Raw genomic sequence first — 12,962 nt, forward strand, 5'->3', positions numbered from 1 at the left:
TGGTTTCCCCACCCGTCAGCTAACCCTGCTTTGGTCCTTAAGTCCTTCCTTGCTCTGACCCCAGGACGGGACCTGATTCAGTGGTTGGCACTGGAGCTCTGCTGGGCATCCCGTACCTTGTAATAAAAGCCTTGGTGTTCACCTGCTTTCCTTCCTGAGCGATGTTGGCCAGCCTCGAGCTTTGCACAGGTCGCCCCTTTCTACCCCCCACCTCCAGGGGCCAAGGCAACGGACTGGGTACCACCATCCACGCTAGGTCCACAGTAGTGATCTGCCCCTCGCCAGGGCCCTCTCATGAGGAACCGGTCATTCAGAGCGATTGAGTCACAAAGCCTGAGAGGGTTTAGGGAGCGCGGGGCGGGGACGTCCCCACCCCAAGGCTGAGTGACGCCCGCAGTCACTTCACAAGGCAGAAATTGTTACCCGGGCAATAAAAGTCATCGCGGCTCTAGGACCTTGGGAGTGGGCACATGGGGGCACGGGGGTGCAGGTGCCAAGCACCATGGGTTAGGCCCGAGATCGGAGTCCGGCCGCCCCCCGACAGCAGCCGCCTCCTGCTCCCCGCGCGCCCCGGGCGCCACCATGTCGGGCGACAAGCTCCTGAGCGAACTTGGCTATAAGCTGGGCCGCACGATAGGTGAGGGCAGCTACTCCAAGGTGAAGGTAGCCACCTCCAAGAAATATAAAGGGACGGTGGCCATCAAGGTGGTGGACCGTCGGCGAGCGCCTCCGGACTTCGTCAACAAGTTCCTGCCTCGAGAGCTGTCCATCTTGCGGGGAGTACGGCACCCACACATCGTGCACGTCTTCGAGTTCATCGAGGTGTGCAACGGGAAGCTGTACATCGTGATGGAAGCAGCAGCCACCGACTTGCTGCAGGCAGTGCAGCGAAACGGGCGCATCCCGGGGTCACAGGCGCGCGAACTCTTCTCTCAGATTGCGGGTGCCGTGCGCTACCTGCACGACCACCACCTGGTGCACCGCGACCTCAAGTGCGAAAACGTGCTGCTGAGCCCTGACGAGCGCCGCGTCAAGCTCACAGATTTCGGTTTCGGCCGCCAGGCGCACGGCTATCCAGACCTGAGCACCACCTACTGCGGCTCGGCCGCCTATGCGTCACCTGAGGTGCTCCTGGGCATCCCCTACGACCCCAAGAAATACGACGTATGGAGCCTGGGCGTTGTGCTCTACGTCATGGTCACAGGGTGCATGCCCTTCGATGACTCGGACATTGCTGGCCTGCCCCGGCGCCAGAAGCGCGGCGTGCTCTACCCCGACGGCCTCGAACTGTCGGAACGATGCAAATCCTTGATCGCCGAGCTGCTACAGTTCAGCCCATCCGCCCGGCCCTCGGCGGGTCAGGTGGCGCGCAATGGCTGGCTGCGGGCCGGGGACTCCGGCTAGGAGCCGGGGTTCTCGCTGTTCCCGCCGCACCAGGCCCTGAGCCAGGGCGGCGCACGCGCGACCGGCGAGCTTCGGGAAACCCGCGAAGTCGCCGCGCGCCACTGCGCGCGCGCCCTGTCCCTTCCCCTCCCACCACGGCGGCGGCCCACAGAGGCCCGCTGTTGGATTCTGGTTCCTCCTGCACAACCCGATTGCTGGAGGGCTCATGCGCACCCTCGATTTCTGGCGAGGAGGCCCCAAGAGGGGCGCGAAGAGAAGAGAGAGAAGCATTGCGCCTGCGCGGAATGAGCTCCTGCTGCGCGGTGGGTGGCAGTGGAGCGGAGAAGCTGCGGGCCGACGGTGCACTCCAAGGGCCAGGTTGGAACCTGCAATAAATTCGCTTTTCCTCGCAAGTGGCTTTAGCGGTGGACCATTGTTACGGAGCAGACGGGAGGGGAGATCTCAGCACTTTAGAGAAAGCCATGTATGTGGCGACTCCAGCGCCAAACCTCAAAAGGGAGTTGTGGGATTCGAATCTGTTCTCCAAACTGGAAAAACTTCTAGAGGTTCTGTAGTCGTTCCCTGGGATGTGATGATGCTTGAATTGGGATTGGCATGGGGGAAGGAGGGGACTACCTGTCGGCAGAAAATGAGCATTTACAGATGTGGAAACTGAGGCCCACACAGGTGTCAACTGTGCAGACACAGCTATTATTTGTAGTCAGGTCTCTTGAAGCCTAGGGTGGTGGAAGAGTTTGCAGGCAGAGAACAGACCCAGCTACTGGTGCTGATTTCTTTGCTGTTGGTGGTGATGGTGGTTTGTGTGCGTGTCACGCTAGACCACGGCTTGCTTACTCCAGACATCTCACTATGCAGCCAGGCTGGCATGGAACTTGGACTCTCCTGCCTACGCTTCTCAAGTGCGGGATGGCAGGTGTGGAGCCAAGTTCTGCATGTCTTGAACCTTACCTGGGACTCCAAGAGGCTTGAACCATCTTTGCCTTCAACAAGGATTCAAGTACAATGCCAAGTAAAATAAGACAAGATGTGGAAATAATTATAAGTTGTGAGGAATGCCAGGTGGGGCGAGGTATTCAGGGAGAGACTGTGAAGCTGTTTTGAGGCTGTTGCCCAAACCACTAAAAATGGCACAGGATGCTGGGAGTGTGGTACATGCCTTTTAATCCCAGCACTGGGGACGCAGAGGCAGGTGGATCTCTGTGAGTTTGAGGCTCACCTAGTTTACAAAGTGAGTTTCAGGACAGCCAGGGCTACACAGAGAAACCCTATTTCAAACACACACACACACACACACACACACACACACACAACCAACCCACAAAGGACAAAGTGATACCGCAGGAGTTCCTGGGGCTGAAATAGGAAGGGAATGAGAAAATGGAGGGGAGCTCACAGTACTTCAAAGGGGACCCTGAAGGGTGAGGAGGCAGCTGGGAGCCTTGCCTGTGATTTTACAGGGGTTTGGTGACAATGGAAAACATTTTCAATCCTCTCCTGCTCCTGTAGTAGGCCCAGGCAGTCTGAAGGGCTGTCTATTGTAGGCCTTGCTGTGCCGAGCACCTGCTCCCCTCTCCACAGGTTCCTGGTGCCCTGAAGGTCAAGTGTGAGCTCACTTCTCATGCTGGGCACAGATGGGGCAACTGAGGCTACAAGAGGGGAGGGGCCTAACTCCAGTTCTGTCTGGAATATGCCAGAGCCTAGGCAGAAACAACCCACACCCTCTGGTGAAAAGGGAGGTTCTGTGGTTACATTTGTCCTCAACACCTGAAACATTGGGCAGCAAACCATCCCAGGGCTTGAGGAAGGGTGTGGTTCAGATATTTCTTAGATGGAGTCCATAGCACTTCCAGATTCATTATGTAGACCAGGCTTACCTCAGAGATCTGTCTGCCTCTGCCTACCAAGTACTGAGATTAAAGGTGAACACCACCAAGCCTGTTTTTTTCTTTCATTTTAGCGTATATGAGTATTTTGTTGGCATGCATGTCTGTGCACTATGTGTGTACAGAGGCTGTGGAGGCCAGAAGGCATCAGATCCCTGAGACTAGAGTTACAGATGGTTGTGAGCTCCTATGTGGGCGCTAGGGACTAAACTGGGATTGTCCACAAGAGCAGCCAGTGCTCTTAACCACTGAGCCATCTCTCCAGCCCAACTTTTTTGTTTAAAATATTTCCAATGGTGTTGGATGCCAATCATCCCTGCACGAGAGGTGGAAGCAGGAGAATCAGTTCACCGGCAGCCTGGGCTTACAGAAGATTCTGCCTCAAAACAAAGTCAAAATGTGAAATTGGGCATCTCAAGCTGACTTGAGACTGGCAGTGGGACAAGCTCACAGCTCTATCCATGCTGGGAACAGCAAAACTCCACAAAGCTCTTGGGGGAAAAAAATTAACCTGTAGCCTCAGGTGGGAAGAGCTTAATTGGGATTCTCATCGAATCCCCTGCCTGCTGAGGTCAAACAGGATGACAGAGAGCTCTTCAGGGTAGAGGAATGCCATGTTCAAATGGCATGTGTACCCTACCTTTCATTCCCCCCTTTAAGAAAGGCCACCAGAAGCTGGGACAAAACACTAGGGCCCCAGGAAATAAAGGAACAATACAATGACATTCGGTCCATTTCTTCATTGTTCTTCAGGGTCTCAGAACTCCCCAACACAAGGAGGCTACCAATTCCAGGTCATTTATTGGAACATCTATTCGTTCGGTGGCAAACTTTAAAAACATGTATTACCAAAGATTTAGTCACAATAAATACAAGCGTCAGCTGTCCCAGCCCCCAGACTCTACACTAGTGTAACTGTTACACACTGAATATTAGGAACCACTTTTGGCAACAGCTCAAAGTCTTCAGGCTGTCACCGTTTGAAAAGGTGAGGAACAACCTTCCCCAAACACCATTCAGGCTGATACTTACTCTGATTCTCTGCTTCCAGCTAAATGTGGCACATTACAGCCAGCACTGTCCCCTTCCTCCCTCTCACAGGGGCAAGCTTTGGCTGTGTGTATGTGTGTGTGTGTGTGTGTGTGTGTGTGTGTGTATGGGGGGAGGTGGAAGTTCAGGTTAACCGCTCCATCCAGGTGACAATTGGCATGTCACAGCTAGTACCTGCCCCCTTCCTCCCTCTGCCTGGGACAAGCTTTGTTTTGGCCTCCCTAATGTGTGTAGGGGGTTTCAGGTCCCGAGGATGCTCATAGGAACTCCTTCAGCCAGTAGCCTTAAGTTACCTGCCCACTTGCGCATGGCCTCTTATACCATAAATGACCACTGCCCCCCCCCCCAACCCAGGTGACACTTGGTTCCTGATGTTTCCACAAGCTAGACAAGAGCCTGGGGGTGGTTCAATGGACACAGGTGTCTTGTACTTGGCCCCTTCAAACCTGTCCCAGACAACGAGTGGAAGAAACTGAGGTACATTGCCCAACTGACCAGAGCCATCAATAAGTTTGTGATTGTCTCTGGGCTATCAATGCAGTAAGTAGGGATCATCACCTCCATCTTCTACTCCCAAGCATAGGCATCAAAGTGCCATGAGAAATACATTTTACTTTTTTTCTTAAGTTTTTAAACTCAGGCATGAGGTGTAAGCTATTAATCCCACCTCAGGAGGCAGAGGATGGCAGATCTGCAAGGAGCCCAGGACCCAGCTTATTAGGATAGGGGTGGAACCAGCTTTGGGAGGGGAGGAGCTTCATAGCTGGCACCGCACCCTACTAAATACTTGGTGCTCCCCGCCCCCCCCCCTTAGCTGTAATGTCACTATGAGGCCAGTGCAGTAGAAAGGGAATGGGCAACATTTTCCAATAAATTAAGGCACCTCAACACTTGGCCCTTCCACAGAGTGTCACCCTGGGAAAATGATGCACCAGCAACCCTTTGGCCTCTGCTGTAGCATGTCCTTAATAAGGTGAAAGGCGAATGTCACACCACATGGAAGGCTGGAAGGGAGGTGCCAACAGAGCCCGGTGGTCAGACCCCATCAGTTCAAGTGGAAGTCTATGTCTGGTGCCAGGTATCTGATCAATGACTACATGGAACTGAAGACTAATGGCTGGGAGGCCACCTAGTGTGGCTGTTCTAAGGAGCCAGACCTTGGCCCATGTCACTGAGCTAAGGCCAGTCACTCAGTAAGAAGAGGTAACAGGAACTGACTTGCCAGGCACATAAATACCCAAGTAAGAAATGCTTGCATATATAATATATATGTATGTATATAGTGTGTATATATAGTGTGTATATATAGTGTGTATATATATATATAGTGCATATATATAGTGTGTGTATATATATATAGTGTAAACACCTGCCCCGCCACAAAGGGTCAATGTCTGTTCACTCTCCCAAATCCACCCTGGGAAGTGACACACTCAAATCTAAAAGTACTTGAGTAACTTGGGTTTCACACAACAAAAAGATTTCCCCAAACCTGGAACTCCCTTATATCCAAACAATTCTTAGCGACGGAGGATTTGCACACGAGTGAGCATGGGGTTAAATGAGCCTTTATTAGGAGGAGGCAGGGTGTGTCTGCAGAGGGTGGTGGTCTGCAGAACAAGGGTTTAAATTAAAGTCCCTAACTATTGTGTTGAAGGAAGCCAGGGCTGCTTGGGACCCCTGCAGACCGCTGCAGGCCGCCCTGTTGTGAGCTGCTTCTGCCCTTTCACCGTGGAACCAATTTTTAAAGAGTGGGGGGCAGGAGAGGAAAGAAAATAAAACTAAAGTAGACCTGGCCTTTCGAAGACATCCCTGTGGACTGAGGAGCCAGAGGTGAACCCACCCGGCTGACCCCAGGGTAGACGGGTCTGTCTGCGCCTACCTGGGTGCCTCTTGGGCACCTTGAGATTGTGCCCATCAAAACGAAGAGAGAAAGGAAAGAAATTTTAATAAAATAAAGCACAAAAATAACCCAGCAGCCAGCTCTGGTTCCAGCGGTGGGCCCAGCATCCCTCTGGAACCTTAGAGTCTCTGGCAAAGTCTGGGCTGCAATTTGTTCTAAGTGTGGAAGCCAGGGGCTGTAGCAAGCAGCAACAGACACAACTGGAGCCACAGTGGCACCCGCCATCCCTGCGTGCTGCCACTCAGAGCACCCTCTGGGGCTAGGGACTACACTGTGCACAACAGGGACCCTGGGTCTACACAGTTTACTTTTCATTCCATCATCGTGAAGTGATTAAAAAAGAAAACACAAAAACCCAAACTTCAACCTATAGATCGCCATGAGGAGGCAGAGACTGGGGAGTGAAGATGGGAAAAGCTGAAAGAAAACAAACCCCAGTTCAACTTTGGGAGCCCCTGGTGCCAGCCTGGCCTGGGCGTGTCACAGTGTCCAGGGTGAGTTTCCACCCATGCTGGCCAGGCAGAGCTGGCCCCAAGGTCTGAGTTTCTGCTGGTGTCGGGCAAACTAAAGGCAAAAAGGAAGGGAAGGCCCACAGGGAAAGTCCTTGGTTCTGATCCTGGGCACCATGGTGGCACACTCTTCTGGCCACCACAAGGCTAAATAGCCAAGGCCTGAGCTGTCTCAGGCAACTTGTTAGGAGGGCGGTCTGTGTGTCCTAGACCAGGAGCCGTGGAAAGCAAAGGGCCTGTCCTCAGCTGGGCCGGCTCCCATTATTTCCATGTGGCTGACTGGGGAATGGAGCGTGGAGGGATCATGTCCAGGAGGTATTCTCGCTGACGGTCTACAGCCGAAGAGGTCTTGTGCACTGCCAAGCTCGGGCTGACAAAGGCAAGGGTCCCACCTGTAAAAGAGCACAGCGCCAGGCAGCAGTGACCAGCCAGGTAAGGCTGACCAGGCCCTGGATGCAACCTCGACTCCCACCTCAGAACATACCCAAAGGATCCCTGAGCAGGGTCTTGACGCACACTACTTACATCCTGTCACCAATCATCTCAATCCAGACATCACTAAGGTGACCAAAGCCAGAACAGTGGTCAGGGCTCGGTGCAGAGATGAGTAAGCCTCAAACAAGGGATTTGAGTCAATGCAATGGAATGGAACTTCATGGACCGTGTGACTGGAGAGCATCCTCCCCTATCAGGACAGTCTGCATAAGTGAGGTGAAGGCTCTCTGTGCTGGCTAGGCTGGCTCAAACTACAAGTGTTAAGTGATCCTCCTGCCTCACTCTTCCTAGTCCTTGGTACCATGAGATGCCAACTTGCTGTTCAGATTTGTTTTTGTTGTTGTTGTTATTGTTTTTAATGACTTATTTTTAGGCTGGGTGGTGGTGGTGGTGCACAACTTTAATCCCAGCACTTGGGAGGCAGAGGCAGGCAGATCTTGAGTTCCGGGCTACACAGAGAAACCCTAGCTTGAAAAACAAACAAAAAGACTTACTTTTAATCATGTATATGTGCACACAGATGTGTGTGTGTGTGTGTGTGTGCACGCCATAAAAGCCAGAAATGGAGGTCTGATCCCCTGAAACTGTAGTCACGGGCAGTTGTGAGCTGCCCAATGAAATTAAATACGAGTCTTCTAGAAGAATATCCCATGCTCTGAACTGCTAAGCCTTCTCTCCAGCCCACTGCTTGGATTTTGAGAGCCACTACATAGACCAGGCTGGTTTTCTATTAGAGTCACCTGACTCTTCCTTCCAGTGCTGATATTACAGGCATGTGCCCCCAGGGATGGAATTCAGGGCTTCACATCCCTCAAACAAATGCTTGATCTCTTAGCTCTATCCCCAACTCTTCTTTTAAGTTAGCAGCAATTCCTAAACTTCCCAGGCTTGTCTCAAACTCTTGGGCTAAAGTCATTCCTCTTGCCTCAGTTTCCCAAGTAGCAGGGACAGCAGGTGAATGTCACTGTGTCTACTTTCTTGTTTACGGACTACAGATGTATGCTATCATGTCCAGGTCACAAGAGGTAATTTCAGACAAGCCTACAAGTTGACTCTGTGTCTTAAATATGCCAGGTGTTCCCAGACCCCTTCTATACGGTCTTGTGGAATATTTTGTTTAACTATGTAAAGATGTGTTGCTGTTTTACCTTGTCTGCCTAAGGCACCTGACTGGTCTAATAAAAAGCTGAATGGCCAATAGCAAGGGAGGAAGTATAGGCAGGACTTCCAGGCAGGGAGAGTAAGTAGGAGGAGGAATTAGGCTTAAAGGAGAAAGAAGACAACAGGGAGAAGCCAATGGTCAGCCAGGCAGACACAGAGGAAGCATGACAGTAGGACACACAGAGTGAAAGAAAGGTAAAAAGTCTCACGGCAAATTGTGGATGAATACAAATAGGTTACCTAAGTTATAAGAGCTAGGGGGAAAAGCATAAGCTAAGGCCAAGCATCAACAAACAACAACAACAACAAAATAATTTCCTGTCATGATTTGGGAGCCGGTTGGTAGCCCAAAAGAAAGTCTGCTGCATGTGCTCTCAGAAGGGTGTGGGATGCAGACCCTCTGTACTATTTCTCATAATGCTGTTGGGAAACTAGGTGAGTTTGAGTGTTCCAGATTACACCCAACAAAGAAAGAAAGACAGCTTAGGGACAGAAGGTCTCCAGAGGCAGAGGCATACCTGTGCTCAGGGGTGTCTTTTTCCAGTTGGAGGTGGTGCCCTTGCTGGTGCCCACAGCTCTCTCGGAATGTCTGCCAGTCCTGCTTACCAGGGCCGTAGCTGAGGCTGCATTTTGCAGTTTGGGTGACTGGCTGAATGTGTGCAGAACGCCACGAGGTGTTGTGGCTGAGCCCCGGGACAGCTGGCTGGAAGCCTACAGACACAAAGGGAGCCAGGCTTACCATGGGCAGCGGTGGCAAGGCTGCTTGGAGTGGCCTCTCCTTGTCTGGTTGACCTCTTCCCACCCACTTGGGTCCCTAGAGTCCAAAGTCAAACGGCCATGAGAGTTACACTAGGGGATGGAGAAGAGACAGAGGAGACAGTGGGGTTGGGAGGGGCTGAGAGGAGAGCACACGAGAGCGCGTGAGAGCACGAGCACAGCAGAGCTGGTGACTGCGGCCGTGTCTGCGGTGGGCGAGGCCCTGGCCGGGTTCTGACCTGTAGCACAGCCCCGTTACTCCAGTCACGGGCCTCTCCTGAGCGGAACGCCAATTTACGTCGGGGCTTTATGACCTACACAAATGGGATTGAAAGGTATGTCAGCAGGGTCTGTGACACTAACCCAAACTGGACAAGGGTGCCCTACCGGATAGGCCCGGTCATAATGGCAGTGCCAACACCTGCCGGCTCCCGATACTGCAGGAGATGGTGAAAAAACTGTTTCTGGTGAGGTACAATGTGTGATCAGACAGAAACCGCAAAAAGGAGCAGCACATGAGGGTGGTGGCGCACACCTTAATCCCACCACTTAAAGGCAGGAAGGTCCCTTCTGAGTTCAAGGCCAGCCTGGTCTACGTAGTGAGTTCCGGGACAGCTGGAGCTACTTAGGGAGACCCTGTCTCAAAAAAAGAAAGGAAAAAAAAAAAAAAAAGAAAGAAAGAAAAAAAAAAAAGAAAAAAAGGGCGGATGGTGCCGGGCGGTGGTGGCGCACGCCTTTAATCCCAGCACTCGGGAGGCAGAGGCAGGCGGATCTCTGTGAGTTCGAGAACAGCCTGGTCTACAGAGCTAGTTTCAGGACAGGCTCCAAAACCACAGAGAAACCCTGTCTCGAAAAAAACCAAAAAAAAAAAAAAAAAAAAAAAGGCGGATGGGTGCAGGTCCAGGTCCACACCCCACTCTTCTCTTTCAGCTAGCCAGGGTGCTCTTGCTAACGGCCAGCAAGGCTCTCAGTAGTCATTTTAGACAGAAGTACTTGCCAGTGCACTGGGAGTGAAAGCAACAAAATTGAAAGAAACTGCAAATTAGTGTTTTCACTGCCAAATGCCACCATTAAGTGCAATTTAGCCTGCAGTTAAGCACCAAGCGGGTAGGTGGAAGGGGATGCCTCTGGAACATCCTGCAGTCTCAGGACGGTAAAGGCTTCAGTTCTCACCTGCTTCAGCGTGGGATGTGGGGCTGCAGCCTCAGCCTTGGTGCTGGCGGTACCCACACCCTGCTGCAGCAGCCGCTGCTCCATCTCCTGCTCTTGCTGCAGTGCTTTCACGAAGGCAGCCTTCAGCCGACTGGTGTGCTCCACCTTGAGTGCCTTCTTTTGGTTGGACGTCATGCAGGTCTCACACATAACAGCTCCACCCTTCTCCCGCCAGCGGCAGGTGAAGTCCGTCTTGCACTGAACACACATGTAGGGCTCCCGGGATAGCATAGCAGAAGCTGTGCTGGCAGAGATCCTTCCCGCTGTAATAGATGGGGTGATTTTGTCAAAGTAACCTCAATGACTGTGGGCAGTGGCCAGGGTGGACATCTCTCATAGGTACATAGAGGCCACAGTGATGAACTTCAAACAGGCTACGGCTGAGCATCCCTGGTAGCGACTCTCCAAAGGCCCTGTGATACTGGCCTGGCTTGGCCTTGCCATAGCAGGCGCTCTAAGAGATGTGTCAAAAATTACCCTGCCTTGGTTACTTGCCTTGTAAGCAATTGGATACTCACTCCCTCTTCTTGGGGACATGCTACCCAAACACTGAGGACGGCTGAGGCCAGGACACAAGCAACTTCCTCTTCTTGTTGCTGACAGTAGAACCAGGCCTCAGCCCCAGGAGAAGCCTGGCTGCACTGTGGATCAGGGGAATAATGCACACTGACGAAATTTCCAGACAAGATTCTGGAGGCAGAGCTAAGAGATGGCACCTGTACTAGCTGTCCACAGCTCTGGTTCCACCTCACCTGTACACTGAATGATGATGGGCAGTGCTCTGGTTCTGAGCACTCCACAGGCAGACTTCTGCCAGCCCTGCCTGCTAGAGATAGAACCCGGCACTCGCATGCACTTACTGCCCTGCATGAATGGGTATCTATCTCTCCCTAGCAATTCTTCATCAATGTCACCTCAGTACAGAGTGCCAGCACCCAGGCTTCCGAGCAATGCATACTTGGTCTCTCATGGAAGCCCAAGAGGTGTATGTTACTAACACTATGCCACAGAGGGTATTGTTCACCCACAGGGGCCTGGTGGCTACTTCAGTGCAAATCTGTGCTCAAGGCATGCTACAAAAGTTACTGAGGAGTATGCACTGAGCAAATCTCTGAGCCTGTTTCCCACCAGTGCTCTGGGTTGGTGGTAGGTGGGGCCCAACTCAAGGGTGCGGAGCTGGGGGTCCCAGGAGACTGGCGCACACACTCAACAACCCAGCTCCAGGGAAGCAATGGGCACAATCCTGCATGTTCCCACCACCTTCCTCCTTGCACAGTGAAGCAGGCAATGGAAGCCCTTCTCTGTGTACACAGTCCCTTACACCTGTGTCAGAAGAGCTAGCACTAATGACCACAGTCAAGGGGCCGATCTGAAGGGTCCAGTCACATTCACCTTTTTTTCTCCTGACATCTGACAAAGCCACTTGGGGGTGGGAAGAGAGGGGGACCACCATTAACCTGTTCACCAGCTCAACGTCAAGATGCGCATCCTCGGCCTGTGTCTGGGAGCCAGCTGGGCCATCCACCCATTCCTTCCCTGTCTAATGCTGTTTCTATGGGGTCCTGCAGATATCCTATCCACACTGCCCCCAAATATGGTAAAGAACCTGGCCCAGGCAAAGGTGCCTCTATCTGTCCTTCAGGCCAAGAAGACTAGAAGCTTTGAAAAATTCTGCCTCACCCAAGGGTCAGCCTCCTGCAGATGCTCAACCTCACCCCTAACTACAACAGAGATTGATTTCACTGTAAAATAGGTGCAGCATGGCTGCCTGAGATGCCCAACTCTAGACAGAATGTGTCTTACAGAGGCTGGAGCAGGAGGTAAGGCCACCCACTCACCTTGCGTCTCCAGCAAATTCTGCACCACCTCCTCCAGACCAACCAGGTAGATGAACTCATTGTTGGCAGCACTGGGCAGGAAGTTCATTTCTGGAGCAGGGGGCTTGGGAGGTGGAATCTCGAGCAATGTCTTCTCCAGCTGCTTGCGTAGCGCTAGCTTGGCAGCAGCCTGCCGGCTGACTGGAGACTCAACAGATGCAACCACAGAGGCCACACTGGTTGGGGTGGAGCTGACCTGAGCAGAGGCAACTGTTGTCCCCTTCAGTGAGGCTGCAGTGGGCTGTGAAAGACAACTAGGTGAGGCTCAGGCTACCTAAAGCAGGCTCCATGTCAGATGTGCACTGGAATCCTTATAAGAGTAAATCTGAGCAGGGTACGGTGGCCTTTAATACATTACAGCTCTCAGGAGGCAAGGGGAGTTCGAAACTAGCCTGGGCTACATAGTGAGACCCTGTCTCAAAACAAAAACAAACTGCAATAAATCTGAGTAGATTGCCACCACCTAAGTCCACGGCAGCAAGGGACACCCAGGTTCTACACACCTAGTTCCCCGCATGACCAGGAGTCAAGCAAGACCAAGCTGGGAAGCTGCAATGGGTCTACATTGAAGTGCTGCTTCTCAACTGGCTTTGAGTATGCACAAGGCCACTGGGAAATACAGCTCCTGTTTGGCCTGTCATATGCAACTTCATGTCCCTGTTAAGTCTCCACCCAGCCCACTGCTGCACTCCCCAAACCTATGCTGAGCACC

The 12,962-nt window shown here is 52.4% G+C and overlaps 2 protein-coding genes across 6 annotated transcripts in view; one reads left to right on the forward strand and one right to left on the reverse strand.

The window, feature by feature from the left end:
- The first annotated feature begins 463 nt into the window (after positions 1 to 463).
- On the forward strand, positions 464 to 2,102 carry Tssk6 (testis specific serine kinase 6). The gene has a single exon (XM_041674789.1). The coding sequence runs from the start codon at positions 583 to 585 to the stop codon at positions 1,402 to 1,404; it is 822 nt and encodes a 273-aa protein (XP_041530723.1). The 5' UTR covers positions 464 to 582; the 3' UTR covers positions 1,405 to 2,102.
- A 3,787-nt stretch (positions 2,103 to 5,889) lies between these two features.
- The window catches only part of Gatad2a (GATA zinc finger domain containing 2A), an 88,137-nt gene continuing 81,064 nt past the window's right edge, over positions 5,890 to 12,962 (reverse strand). For 4 of the 5 annotated variants that reach the window (XM_041674946.1, XM_041674944.1, XM_041674945.1 and 1 more), the window contains 5 exons: positions 12,212 to 12,491; positions 10,335 to 10,636; positions 9,401 to 9,475; positions 8,924 to 9,116; positions 5,890 to 7,141 (listed from right to left, as the gene is read on the reverse strand). In XM_041674946.1, coding sequence (XP_041530880.1) covers positions 7,011 to 7,141; positions 8,924 to 9,116; positions 9,401 to 9,475; positions 10,335 to 10,636; positions 12,212 to 12,491 — 981 coding nt within the window. In that variant the 3' untranslated portion in view covers positions 5,890 to 7,010. The remainder of the gene's footprint in view (positions 7,142 to 8,923; positions 9,117 to 9,400; positions 9,476 to 10,334; positions 10,637 to 12,211; positions 12,492 to 12,962) is intronic. The other variant, XM_041674947.1, reaches the window with a different exon arrangement.

The sequence above is a fragment of the Microtus oregoni genome, unplaced genomic scaffold (genome assembly GCF_018167655.1).
Source record: "Microtus oregoni isolate MIOR12 unplaced genomic scaffold, Mior012 000025F_ref0000491, whole genome shotgun sequence".
In the NCBI taxonomy this organism is placed as follows: Eukaryota; Metazoa; Chordata; class Mammalia; order Rodentia; family Cricetidae; genus Microtus; species Microtus oregoni.